Source organism: Lagenorhynchus albirostris, chromosome 20, assembly GCF_949774975.1.
Source record: "Lagenorhynchus albirostris chromosome 20, mLagAlb1.1, whole genome shotgun sequence".
In the NCBI taxonomy this organism is placed as follows: Eukaryota; Metazoa; Chordata; class Mammalia; order Artiodactyla; family Delphinidae; genus Lagenorhynchus; species Lagenorhynchus albirostris.
In genome coordinates this window covers 32,570,591-32,585,232 of record NC_083114.1, presented here as the reverse complement: position 1 = coordinate 32,585,232, position 14,642 = coordinate 32,570,591, and the positions used below count along the sequence as shown (strand labels likewise).

Here is a 14,642-nt window from a genome sequence, read left to right as displayed (position 1 = left end):
TGGCAGGTGGAAAGAAGCATGGTATAAGTTATGTGTGTTTCTCTGAATTTGGGTTATTCCATGCTTGTAAGCCAGTTTTGCTTGGGACAGTGAGAAGTACAGGATATAGGGATTGGAGGACAGGGGAGCTTATAGGCATACTGAGAATAGCATTCGTGGTAGCCCATTTAGTTTTTTTCCCCCATTGATTGGTTTCTAGTTATTAAAGAATTAGTACTAAAGCCCATGTAGAATGACAGATTCTTAATGAGGATATTGTTTTGTTCATGCAAGCATTTAATTTCTAAAAGAGTTTGAAAAGCTCTTGTGTAATACAATCATGATTGCCTAAATTGTGTATGAACACAATGATGAGACTGTAAAATAAGTAGAGACAGCTGTGTCCATCAGAGAAAGCACCATGGGAATTTGTGCCACAGGGTGGAAGGGTCAGGTAAAGAGAGCTGATAGAGAACTGGAAAGGGAACACAGCCAATATGATGAGAAAGGAGACACCTTCGTATTTGGCTGTACAGAAAAGGTGGCCTTGAGCAGCTGTCTGATGTGGAAATCCAAAACCCACGTATGATTAAGAAAACAAAAGACCAAGACTGATAGATGTCATTAGCAGTCATTTCCAGTGTGCTTAAGTTTAAATGCAGATATGAAGTCTCCAGAGAGACCAAAGGATTGTATAGGAAGTAACTCTTTCCACTGGCTTCTGTTTTTACTTTGAGGAGGAAAATTTATTCCTTACAATCCTAATGTTATTTCTTAGGGTTAGAATGTGTATTTTTCATTTATGTTAATGGTGAATTACAAATAAGGAATGTATTTTAAGGATCTTTAAAATGTAAAATTAGTTTTAATTTTGGGAAGAGGAACCTTTCTTTTTATGTTTCTAAGCAAGCTTGTAACATTGATAAGAAGAGATTGGCAGGTTAATGTGGCATCTAAGACCAGTTCAAGTTAAAACCCTGTTCTTTTGGTTTCCCATCTGTATACGACAGACTAAGCTGCCATGGTGTTTTCAGAGCCCAGGCAGGTGTTCAGTATAAAGTGGACTCTAAATAACATGTATGCCATGAACTAACGTGATTTTCATATTTTCTGCACATAATTCCCACCCATTGAACCCGTTGAGCCTTTGAATGACATTACTCTGTTTCATATACATAAAAAATAAAGCAAAAATAAAATCAAGTTTTAAATTCAAAGCTCATGGAACCTTAAGAGGGTCATTAATCAGGAGTAAGATGGTCAAATAAATCTCTGAAATGATATTTAATATTTTATGTGCTTATTCTTTCTGGAGAGGGTTTCATAGTCCTTTTTGAACTTCATTCAGTGTGTGGTCTTTTGTGACTTGTGTCTTTCACTGAACATAGTAGAAGATTATATTTTTTAGAGCAGTTTTAGGTTCACAGCAAAATTAATCAGAAGACACAGAAATTTCCCATATAACCCCAGCCCCACACATACATAGTCTCCCTCTCCCCCATTATCAGCATCCCTCACCAGAGTAGTACATTTGTTACACTTGATGAACCTACACTGACACATAATTATCACTCAGAGTCCATTGTTTATCTTAGGATTCCCTCTTGGTGGTGTACATCAGTGGGCTTGGGTAAATGTATAATGACATATATCCATCATTGTAATATCATACAGAGTATTTTCACTGCCCTAAAAATCCTCTGTGCTTTGCCTGTTCATCTCTGCCCTCCCATTCCCCCCAGCAACCATGGCATTTCCTAGAATGTCATATAGTTGGAATCATAGTATGTAGCCTTTTCTGATTGGCTTCTTTCAATGAATAATATCATGTTTCCTCCATGTTGTTACCCAACTTCAAGATTTACTATAAAGCTACAGTAATCAAGACAGTGTGACATTGGCAAAAGAATAGACAAGCAGAATAGAGAGCCCAGAAATAAATCTTTGATGAAGAAGCAGAGGTAGCACGATGGAGCAGAGATAGTCTCTTTAACAAATGGTACTGAACAACTGGACATTCACGGGCATAAAACTGAATTTAGACACAGACTATACATCCTTCACAAAAATTAACTCCAAAAATATCACAGGCCTAAATGTAATACATAAAGTATAAGATTTATAGAAGATAACATAGGTGTAAACCTAGATGACCTTGGGTATGGTGATGACTTTTTAGATACAACACCAAAGGCACAAAAGAAATAACTGATAAAGTGGGCTTCACTAAAATTAAAAACTTATGCTCTGCAAAAGACAATGTCAAGAAAATGAGAAGAAAGGCCACAGACTGAGAGAAAATATTTGTAATAGACAAATTAATATTTGCCAACGAAGCAACTGACAAGGGATTAATCTCCAAAATATACAAACAGCTCATGCAGCTCAATATCAAAAACAAACCAATCAAAAAATGGGTGGAAGATCTAAATAGACATTTCTCCAAAGAAGACGTACAGAGTGCCAAAAAGCACATGAAAAGATGCTCAACATTGCTAATTATTAGAGAAATGCAAATCAAAACTACAATGAGGTGTCACCTCACACCAGTCACGATGGCCATCATCAAAAAAATCTACAAACAATAAATGCTGGAGAGGGTGTGGAGAAAAGGGAACCCTCCTACACTCTTGGTGGGAATGTAAACTGGTACAGCCACTATGGAGAACAGTATGGAGGTTCCTTAAAAAACTAAAAATTGAACTAACATATGACCCAGGAATCCCACTCCTAGGATATACCTGGAGAAAACCATAATTTGAAAAGATACAGGCACCCCAGTGTTCACTGCAGCAGTATTTACAATAGGCAGGATATGGAAGCAACCTAAATGTCCATCAACGGAGGAATGGATAAAGAAGATGTGGTACATATATACAATGGAGTATCACTCAGCCATAAAAAAAGAACAAAATAATACCATTTGCAGCAACATGGATGGACCTGGAGATTATCATACTGAGTGAAGTTAAGTCAGACACAGAAAGACAAATATCATGATATTGCTTTTGTGTGGAATCTGAAAAAAGGGGTACAGATGAACTTACCTTCTCTACAAAACAGAAGTAGAGTCACAGATGTAGAAGACAGACATATGGTTAACGGGATAAGGTGGGGAGGGATAAATTGGGAGATAGGGATTGACATATATACACTACTATATATAAAATAGATAACTAGGACTTCCCTAGTGGTGCAGTGGTTAAGAATCCTCCTGCCAATGTAGGGGACATGGGTTCGAGCCCTGGTCCGGGAAGATCGCACATGTCACGGAGCAACTGGGCCCATGTGCCACAACTACTGAGCTTGTGCTCTAGAGTCCGTGAGCCACAACTGCTGAAGCCCGCACATCTAGTGCCCGTGTTGTGCAACAAGAGAAGCCACCGCAATGAGAAGCCCGCACACTGCAACGAAGAGTAGCCCCTGCTTGCCTCAACTAGAGGAAGCCCATGCACAGCAACCAAGACCCAACGCAGCCAAAAATAAGATAAAATAGGTAGCTAATAAGAACCTACTGTACAACACAGTAGAACAGGGAACTCTACTCAATACTCTGTAATGGCCTATATGGTAAAAGAATCTAAAAAAAGAGTGGTTATATGTATGTATAACTGATTCACTTTGCTGTACACCTGAAACTAACACAACATTGTAAATCAACTATACTCCAAAAAAAGGACAAACCTAATAATGGGCTGTTATCCAAAATATACAAAGAACTCTTAAAATTCAGCAAGAACAAAATAAACAACCTGATTAAAAAATGGGCCAGTGACTCTTGACAGGCACCTCACCAAAGAATAATAAGCATATGATATGATACTCCATATTATATGTCATCAGAGAAATGCAAATTAAAACAATGAGATAATCATCACACGTCTAAAATCCAAAACACTGAGAACACCAGTGCTGTCAGAGTTGTGGAACAACAGGAACTCTCATTGCTGGTGGGCAGGCAAAATGGTGCAGCCACTTTTGGAATACAATTTGACAGTTTCTTACAAAACTAGACCTACTCTTAGTATACAATCCAGCAATCTCACTTCTTGTTATTTAACCAAAGGAGTTGAAAACTATGTTCACACAGCTTTCACACAGATATTTATAGCAGCTTTATTCACATTGCCAAAAGTGGAAGCAACCAAAGTGTCCTTCAGTGTGTGAATGGATAAACTGTGGAGTATCCTGACAGTGGAATATTATACGTCATTTCTTTTTATTGCTGGCCATTTAGTTTGTTTCCATTTTGGGGGTTTTATGAATAATGCTTTCATAAATGAAAGGTTTTTATGGGGACATCTATTTTTGATTCTCTTGGATATAAGTATTTGTGTGGATATGTTTTCGTTTCTCTTGGGTATGTACCCAGGAGTCGAATTACTGGGTCATATGGTAATTCTATCCTTAACTATTTGAAGAGCTGTTGGGCACAGTGACTGCACATTTTACATTCCTACCAGCAGTGTATGAGGGTTCCAGTTTCTCACCAATGATTGTTAATAAGATTATATATATCCTGTTGGTATCTGACAAAGTAGTATCTGATTATACTTTTTTTTTAATCTTTATTGGAGTATAATTGCTTTACAATGGTATGTTAGTTTCTGCTTTATAACAAAGTGAATCAGTTATACATATACATATGTTGCCATATCTCTTGCCTCTTGCGTCTCCTTCCCTCCCACCCTCCCTATCCCACCCCCTAGGTGGGTCACAAAGCACCGAGCTGATCTCCCTGTGCTATGCGGCTGCTTCCCACTAGCTAGCTATTTTACGTTTGGTAGTGTATATACGTCCATGCTACTCTCTTACTTTGTCACAACTTACCCTTCCCCCTCCCCATATCCTCAAGTCCATTCTCTAGTAGGTCTGTGTCTTTATTCCTGTCGTACCCCTAGGTTCTTCTTGCCCTTTTTTTTTCCCTTAGATTCCATATATATGTGTTAGCATACAATATTTGTTTTTCTCTTTCTGACTTCACTCTGTATGACAGACTCTAGGTCCATCAATCTCACTACAAATAACTCAATTTCGTTTCTTTTTATGGCTGAGTAATATTCCATTGTATATATGTGCCACATCTTCTTTATCCATTCATCTGATGATGGACACTTAGGTTGCTTCCATGTCCTGGCTATGGTAAATAGAGCTGCAATGAACATTTTGGTACATGACTCTTTTTGAATTATGGTTTTCTCAGGGTATATGCCCAGCAGTGGGATTGCTGGGTCATATGGTAGCTCTATTTGTAGTTTTTTAAGGAACCTCCGTACTGTTCTCCATAGTGGCTGTATCAATTTACATTCCCACCAGCAGTGCAAGAGTGTCCCTTATACTTTGTTTTGATAGATCTTTATTGGAGTATAATTGCTTCACAATACTGTGTTAGCTTCTGTTGCACAACAAAGCGAATCGGCCACATACACGTGTCCCCATATCCCCTCCCTCTTGAGCCTCCCTCTCATCCTCCCTATCCCACCCCTCTAGGTCATCGCACAGCACCTAGCCGATTTTCCTGTGCTATGCTGCTGCTTCCCACCAGCCAACTGTTCTACATTCGGTAGTGTATATATGTCGATGCTACTCTCACTTCGCCCCAGCTTAGCCCTCCCACCCCGTGTCCTCAAGTCCATTCTCTACATCTACCTCTTTATTCCTGCCCTGCAACTAGGTTCATCAGTACCATTTTTTTTTTGATTTGCATTTCCTTATGGCTAATGATGCTGAGTATCTTTTCATATGCTCATCTTCTATCTTCTTTGTCAAATTTTACATTGATTTATTTGTCTTTATTGGGTTATACTAGTTCTGTTTATATTTTAGATACAAGTCAGTTATCAGATATATGTTTTGCCCAACTCCCATTCTCTGAGTTGTCTTTTCTGTTTCTTGGTGGTGTCCTTTGAAGCACGAAGATTTTAGTTTTGATGAAGTTTAATTTATCTATTTTTTTCTTTTATCACTTGTACTTTTGGTGTCATATCTAAGAAAGCATTGCCTATGGTTATGAAGATTTACCATGGTTTGTTCCAGGAGGTTAATACATTAGCTTTAGTCTTTGATTCATTTCGACTTTGTATGTAGTGTGAGGCCAGGGTTCAGTTTCATTCGTTTGCATGCGGATATCAGTTGACTTATCATCATTCGCTGAAAGGATTATTCTTTCCCCATTGACTTGTCTTGGTAGCGTTGTTGAAAGCCAATTGACCATAAATGCAGACATCTGTTTTTTCGAAAAAGGTCTGAAATCTTTTGAGTTGTCTTTTCCAAGAAAAATAAGGCAGGGTGTTACAGAGAGTAGTTAAATCCTTTGTTTTTCAAAATGAATTCAGGTCTTCTCCCCACTAGGACCAACATTCTGGGAGGATGCCATGTAAAATTGCATCAGTCTCAAGAATCTTTTAGTTATAGAATCATCTTCATGTAGCGTGCCTTTTGTGGATTTTACCTTTATTTAAATTTGGAAACCTGATATTTTAAAATATCCAGCTCTCTTTTACTTTGTTCACAAACATTGTAACCTTGTTAGAATTAGTCCCAGTATATAGAGGTTTGGGTTGTGTTTTTTTTGTTGTTTTTTGTTTCTTTTTTCTTCACTTGTTTTCAGAGTTTAGCTGGAGGCAATGGTTAATCTTTAAAGGAGTCATGCTTATAAAGTTGGGATAGTGCTGAGAGGCTGATGGTCTGCTGATTCCAGCTGTAAAATGTTTTTTGGAGAGCAGAAAAACAATTTGCTTTCATTCCAATACACTATAATTCTTGAGATCCACTAGCTTTCTAAAAACATTGACTCAAAAAGTGAAATGGAGAATTGTAAACTACATCTTTTCTTAGTATTCTTTAGTATTTGGAAGGCAGGTATACTTATATATTATTAGGATCTGTTGAGGCAAAATAGTTATCGGAGTTGGTTGAGTTAGATTATGTTGACTTTAAAGTTCAGGAGATTAGCTGCCTCTAATGTAATGCCACAATTCACAGGTATTTATTTCTGTTTTTTATTTGGTTATTTTTTTCATGACATTTTAAAAGGGGAAATTTTCTTATAGACAGTGTTTATGCTCATTTCTCCAGTTCTGAAAGTATATATGGTCTATGTATATACACTTATATAAGAGTACATTTTGGTGTGAAAAAAGTACATTTAGGTGTGGGTGTCATAATGAAATCTATTATGTAAATACTGTGTGATATATACATTAGAGTGTGTTATCTTTGTATTATATTAGTGGACCTTTTTTTCTATGTATATGTCCATAATATGTGTCCATAATATGCCTTCGGTGATTATAGTAACATCACAGTTACCCAGAAGCTGATTTTCCAGAAATCCAAACATTCCAAACACACCACTTTAAACCCTGAAATACAAAAAAAGTTTTTAAACAATGAGTGAAACATTAGAAAACTTACATCTTATATTTTGTATGACATATGGATTTTCTCTTAGGATTATTATCTTCATCTTCTTTAAAAATGAACACTCAGGGAATTCCTTGGTGGTCTAGTGGTTAGGACTCCGTGCCGAGGGCCCGGGTTCAGTCCCTGGTCAGGGAACCAAGATCCCACAGGTTGCTCGGTGTGGCGAAAAAAAAAAGAAAAAAGAAAACTCAAAGTAGATGGAGTTGAAGGAGCTGAAATGAAAACTAGCAGTAACAAAAGCAACAGCGACTTGCGCTTCTCTAGTGGCTGTGAACACAACGGCATTACTATTTCAGAATCACCACGATTGCTACTCAAAGGCTTTCTGAATTCAGGCAAGCATGTATGTACAATTAAGGAAGATTTCTATTAAAAAATGGCTTTAAAATGAACACAAAAAGCCTAACCTAAAGAATAGGCAAGCACAATACTTGAAAAATATTTGAAAAATTTTCTTCTGTAGATGACTTTTTTTTTTGCAAGTGTGTCTTATACATATGCTTTGATTAATTTAGGTGCATTGTTTAATTTATTCAAACATTTATTAAGCTATTTTTCAGGTATTATTCTAAGCAGTATAGATTTAACTGTGAACAAAAGACACAAACACGACCTTAATCAAGTGGGAGGAAGACAGAAAATAAAGAAGCAAAAAGATAAATAAATATATTACAGAACATATAAATTTTTTTTATTTTATTCATTTATTTATTTTTGCGGTACGCGGGCCTCTCACTGTTGTGGCCTCTCCCGGACGTGCAGGCTCAGCGACCATGGCTCACGGGCCTAGCCACTCCGCGGCATGTGGGATCTTCCCGGACCAGGGCTCGAACCTGTGTCCCCTGCATCGGCAGGCGGACACTCAACTACTGCGCCACCAGGGAAGCCTATTTTTATTTTTGACAGTACTTGTCAAAGTAGTTATTCATTCATTGATAACTCTATTCCTCTTAGGATCAGCACTAGACTGAGACTTTCTGCTGGGTAAGGTATTTTCAGGTGTGCTGTTCATGCTATTCAGATTAGCTATTTTTTCCTGGTACGCTCATGTGTTTCATGCAATTTGGCTGTTTTTCTTTGTATTGTTTTGTTTTTTGTCATGGGAAGAAAAGGTTATTTTTATAAAAACCTGTCTCGTATAAGTTTAGATTCCAAATTGAGACCTAAACTATGAAATAGATAACCTCAGTTTGATCCGCTAGTGTACATTTTAGGGAAAAACATTTGTGAAAATATTAACCAGATACTTGTGGAATGATAAACAAGGAATTCTTTAGGTTAGGCTTTTTGTGTTCTTTGATTCTGCAGTCTCCTTTGAGTAGTCCCTTAAAAGCAGTTTTGTGAAACCCTGTAATATTATTTTGTGTAGCTGACAGATGAGGACATTATACTCAGAGACCTTACTGGTATAGTCAGAAGGGGAGATGAGACCCTCACGGATGACAGATATCACTTACTTGACTGAATTGTGTTGTGTCTTGTTTAGTGGAGTTCGGGAAGATGGCATTGGTGTTTCCATGGTGTTGGTGACCACTGTCAGGAATGTGTGATTTTTTTTTTGAAATTGGAGAACCACAAAATAATCCTACCTACTAGATTGTTTTTGGCTGGGCTGAAAGTAAGAAGAATGAAATTGAATGCTTAATGTAAATGCATAGGATTATGTAAATTAGTTCCCCAACATCTCCTGATGCACCCTTTGTGGATTACTTCTCCCCATTAGCTCCACACCTAAGTTACTTGTTCTACCCTGCCCCTGTTATTGTCATTTTATTTTAGGGTTATGTCTTTCTTATCTTTGCCCTTAAATTCCTGAGCCAATTGTATCCTTTCTCTTTCTTCTCTAAACAGTTTTGCTAGACTTATGAAATTGTAGGCTTATGATTTTTAAATGATTCTTCTTGGCTTCTCTCTCTTGTTCCAGGAATAACTGTATAAAATGCCCAATTTTTGCGAAAAGTGAATACCAGTTCTTCCCAGATTTATTTCTTATTGGAACAGAGTCAAAACCCAAAGGAAACTGTAGAGGAGAAAAAAATGAACCTCTTTTAGCTATTAAAATAATGACTAGGTTATGGGAATTTTATGTGAGACTTGAAAAAATAAAAGCATTTGATTATTCTGTTTTTATGGCATCAAAATATGATGCACCAACGGAAATTATTAAATTTCTTACATTGCCATTTGAAAATTTTCAGGCTGCTACCCTTGTCCCGGGCCCAACATGAATCCTATTGCTCTTGGGAGCCGCTGGCTTGCTTATGCAGAAAACAAGGTAAGCAGGGCCGTGTTGGAATGTTTGTAATGGAGCAAGTGTTGAAGAGTTTTCCAAAGGTAATTAACAACCAATAATGAATGTTTAACTTACTAGTTTGTTTTCTCTGGTTTGGTTTTTGTTTTAATTGGGCACCCAGTTGTCTGATCTTATTGCTCAGGATCAATATTTGGACTCAGCCTTACTTTTCCAGGCTTAGTTTTATATAGAGAACTTTACTCCATTAATTTTAAATCACAGCATTGATATCATCACAGGAGTTTCTGTGGAGCTAGAAATCAGGAGGCAGGAATGACTTCTGTCTTTAGTAGTAGGTTGGGAACCTGAGGCATAGAATAATTTAATGGACTTCAACTGTATGTGTACATTTAAATCTAAACAAGTGTTCTGCCATTTGTTGTTATTTATCAATCTCACTTATCTCTTAAGGTCATCATAGTAAATGAAGATATTATATTTATACATTGAAACTTTTTTTATGTCTAGTTCAAAGCAAAGGGCAAATCCCTTTTTATGCCATTTAGTGCCCTGCATATGAATATAGAACGAAACCTAAAAAAATATTACAGACTTCAAAGAAGATCATTTTTTTGTTCCCTTTTTGCTTGTTTGTATGGTTACTGTATATTGAGAATAATATGAAATAATATGTATTGAAGAGTTCTTGACACAAGTCTGGATATGGTAAGTACAACAATTATTTGGTGAAACCACAGTATATCTCTAGCCTCTGGAATTCACAAAATCAAGAAACTACTGGAGGAATTTATTTTTCTGGATGAATCCCTTGATGCTTTTTCCAGAATTCTGTCCGCTACATATAGGTATTTTGCATTTTAGTGAATGCTGTATTTATACTCTACCCTCTTCTTTCTCTGGATTATCCAGTATATCACTTTTCAAATTCATTCTTTTCAAATAAGACAAGAGGCATACAATTCAGTGTGCTGACATCATGGTATCTTCTAATGATTATGTCTGTAGGAAATTTCTTTGAGTGCCGGAGACATCCAAGACTTCCAAGAGGAAGATATATACATTGTCCCTTGGCTCTTGCAGATTTATTGTGATGTGTGGGAAACTACTCATTTAGGATTGTAGGTATTATGCAAATAGTTACATATTATTTTCTTATGGAAAAAACTTCCTTCATAGATGCATAGCATCAAAGTGTGCCAGTTGTCTTGCCTTTGTCTTGCCTTTGCCTTTGTAGAGATACGTGTCAGTAATATCTAATGTTATATACGGAGACCAGGACGTGTAGTGGCATTCACAAGGAGTTTACTAATCAGATGGTTGTACCATCCTTTGGAAGAAATATTTCCAGATAAATGTGTTTCCATGGTATTACATAAGAGCTAGTATTTGTTAACAGTTTCTGATTGTAGTAGCATTTGGGCTGAGTGTGGAACTGCAGAAATTAAATTTTGGAGCAACAGTTTCTTTCAGTGAAAATGCTCTTTGACTACAGTTTTAACCAAGAGGCCATATTATCTTGATTGTGTTTGTTTTTCAATGCCTATTTTTAAGTGTACTTTTAACTTGGAAGACTTGCAGAAAACCTGCAAGAATTAATAGAGTACAAATGGTATAAAGTATACCCATGTACTCTTTACTTAGGTTGACCTCTGAACAATCTCAGAGTAAGTTGCATATATCACATTACCCCAGAATACTTAAGTTATCAGCCAATTTAATTTTTAAAAAATTTATTTATTTTATTTTTGGCTGCGTTGGGTCTTCATTGCTGCGCGCGGGCTTTCTCTAGTTGTGAGCAGGGACTACTCTTCGTTGTGGTGCGTGGGCTTCTCATTGCAGTGGCTTCTCTTGTTGCAGAGCACAGGCTCTAGGCACGTGGACTTCAGTAGTTGTGGCATGTGGGCTCAGTAGTTGTGGCTCGCGGGCTCTAAAGCACAGGCTCAGTAGTTGTGGTGCATGGATGTAGTTGCTCCACAGCATGTGGGGTCTTCCCGGACCAGGGCTTGAACCTGTGTCCCCTGCATTGGCAGACGGATTCTTAACCACTGCGCCACCAGGGAAGTCTGCCAATTTAATATTGATAAGCTACTTTTATCTATTATAGCATCCATGTTCCAATTTTGTCAATTAACCCTATCATATCATTTGTAGAAAATTTTTTCCTATAGTGCAGATCCAGTCTAGGATCAGGTATTATATCTTGTAAGAGTGTCCCTTCTTTTTTTATCTTTTACAGGATTGGTAATTTTGAAGACTACAGCCCCCTACATCTACCCCTTATTCTTTTTAGTAGAATGCTTTTTATTTTCAGTGTTTTGATGTTTTCTCTTGATTATATTCGGGTTATGTATTTCTGTCTGGAATACTATAGTATTGTATGAGTGCTGTTCTGGACTTCCCACAGCGTCACATCTGGAGGCACATGGTATATGTCTGTCCTTTATTGGTGATGCTAATTTTGTCAAGGTCTTGTCCAGTTTCTGTACTGAATAAGTACTATTTTTTCCTCTTGTAACTAATAATGTGGAAAGAGCATGCTTATATCCTGCATTTTATCAAAATCTTAGCCTACCTAATTTTAGCATCCATTGATGATTCCTGCCTGAACCAGTCTTTACTATGAGGATTGCAAATTAATGGTTTTCCACTTCCCACTACACATTTACCTGTAGGCATTTGGCTTTCTATCATAATCAAGAACTTTCCCTTCTTTTTAAATCTTCCTGTATCTATATTTTTGATAGGGGTTAATGATTCCTATTTTTTAAGTAGTTTTTAATTTTTTTCTGTCTTTAATTATTTTGGTTTTCAAATTATGCCAGAGTTGACCAATGAGAGCCCCTTTAGTCTGCTTCTTGTGACATTGTGTTGTGGCTTCATCAAAATTAAAAAAAAATAATTTCCTTACTTGCTATCATAAGAATAAGTCCAGGTCCATCTTGTACTTGCCTTGTCTCAGCCCTGGAATCATCTTCTTCTGATTTTACTGTTTCTTTTTAATGGGCAATGGTATTAGATACTAAGCTGTTGTCCAGTAGATGTGTTCATTGTTACTGGCGTATTTTTGCTTCTAGACTCTTTCAGTGGACAAAGTTTAGAAATATGCATGTTATATATCCACACACACTTATTATACACATAAAGAGGCAAATATACATATATGCATATTTGTGCACCCATGTATACCCATATACACATGGACATTTTGGAAATGAAGAGGTCATATTAGTATTTCCACAGGATTCTCTCTTTTTGTCCCCCGTTTCCTATTTGTATGTCCTTTGTTTTGGATAGGAGACCATGACATCAGCACGTTTTCTTCATTTCTTCAATCCTATAATGCCAAAAAGTAATTACAGAGTTGCTTGCTCATACCACTGCAAAAATCAAACCAACTACAAAGAGTTCAGGATTTTCTTGCAATTTTCTCTGCTTTCATTACTGCCTAAAATGGAAGGTATGCAATCAAATACTGTGTTCATAGGTTATGTTAGTTAGTTTGTCCTTTATCCCCCTTTTTCTGCCTTCCTTCATTGTTACAGTTTTCATTTGATACATAATTGTATACATTTGTCTTTATATTTATTTATATGCGTATATATTTTCTCATATGTTATATAGATATATTTATATTTCCCTTTATTTCCCCAAAGATAACATTATATACATGGTCTTTTATATGTCGCTTTTTTCACTTACCATTATTTCCTGGGATTTGGGCATGATAGATTTTTGCACTACGGAAATTTCTGGTTTATCTTTTATTTTGATGTACTGAGATGCAAATATAACTTTTGTAATGAGTCTAAGTTTTAAAGAAATTTCTGGCTTAGTTATGTTTATGTAGAAATGCTGACTCAGATTTAGATGAATTGAAAAGGTGATAGTATTGCTTGTTTTCCTTGGTTATTTTAATTACCTGAAGCAGGGAAAAGATAGTGTTTCTAGGATATGTCTTTCCTTGCACATGCTTCAGAAGGCAGCAGAGGGGATAATTTTCATAATTCTTCAAATGTGTATTTGTGAATGAATGAATGAGTGACTGGGTGAGTAAGTGAGAGAGATTCTTTTTATTAGCTAAAGTGATCACTTTTCAAGCTCCCTCTTTTCCCGTGTGAAACTACATTTGCCAGTCACCTGCGATTTGGAAAATTCCACAGCACTATTGTCTTAAGGGATTTTTTTTTTTAAATACAAATCAGTGATGAAGAAAAGTTTGATTTTATAATAAAAGAATAAAAGTTTCACATATTAATCTTTATCAAGTGACCTGGTTTTAAATTATATAGAACATTTTTTTTGTTTTTATATTTTGGGAGAGGAAGATTTGTTCTGAATTCATATTCATATCACAATGTGGAGCTGTTCTAATAGTCTACTATTGCCGTTTTATTGAAAATTTTAAGTGTAAAAATCTGGCTAATGATTTTTTTATTTCCCTTTCGTTCTTTCTCTTTCTTCTTTTCTTTCTTTTTCTTTCTATTTTTTCTTTAAATTTAGAAGTGTAGGAGCAGTGGAGAATTTAGTCTTGGTTAATTGCTCAGTACATGAGAGAATCATGCATGTCAAACTACTGATTCACTTTGGAAATTGACAGTTTGATTTACTTATTTATGAATAAGGGCATGTCTTTTTCATTCTAATGTTAAAACTGGTGAGCCCTCTGAAGTGGACAGCTATTATGTGTCATAGTTGATTTATGCATAATTTGTGCCACTTCCCCACAAACACAATTGAAAATGGAAATACGGCACATTCTTTTGTCTGTTTTTTAAAGTTTCCTTTTACAATCTTTATGTAGGAATTAAGAGGACAAAACCTCCAGTTTGTTAGCATGTTAAATATTTAATGTTAGGAAGTCATGGCTAAGTCCTTTGATTATGTTTCTAAAATTTATTTGTGGAAAGCCTGCCAGATCTCAAATCCTACCATTTCAGAGTTTATGAATTCTTAAAGACTATTCATCTTGTAATTAAAAATTGTA

General features: G+C 36.3%; 1 protein-coding gene across 6 annotated transcripts in view; it reads left to right on the top strand.

Annotated features, from left to right (window-relative positions):
* Window positions 1-14,642, top strand: part of BCAS3 (BCAS3 microtubule associated cell migration factor) — a 570,722-nt gene that overhangs the window by 135,241 nt on the left and 420,839 nt on the right. For all 6 annotated transcript variants that reach the window (XM_060135888.1, XM_060135885.1, XM_060135887.1 and 3 more), the window contains exon 10: window positions 9,603-9,679. In XM_060135888.1, coding sequence (XP_059991871.1) covers window positions 9,603-9,679 — 77 coding nt within the window. The remainder of the gene's footprint in view (window positions 1-9,602; window positions 9,680-14,642) is intronic.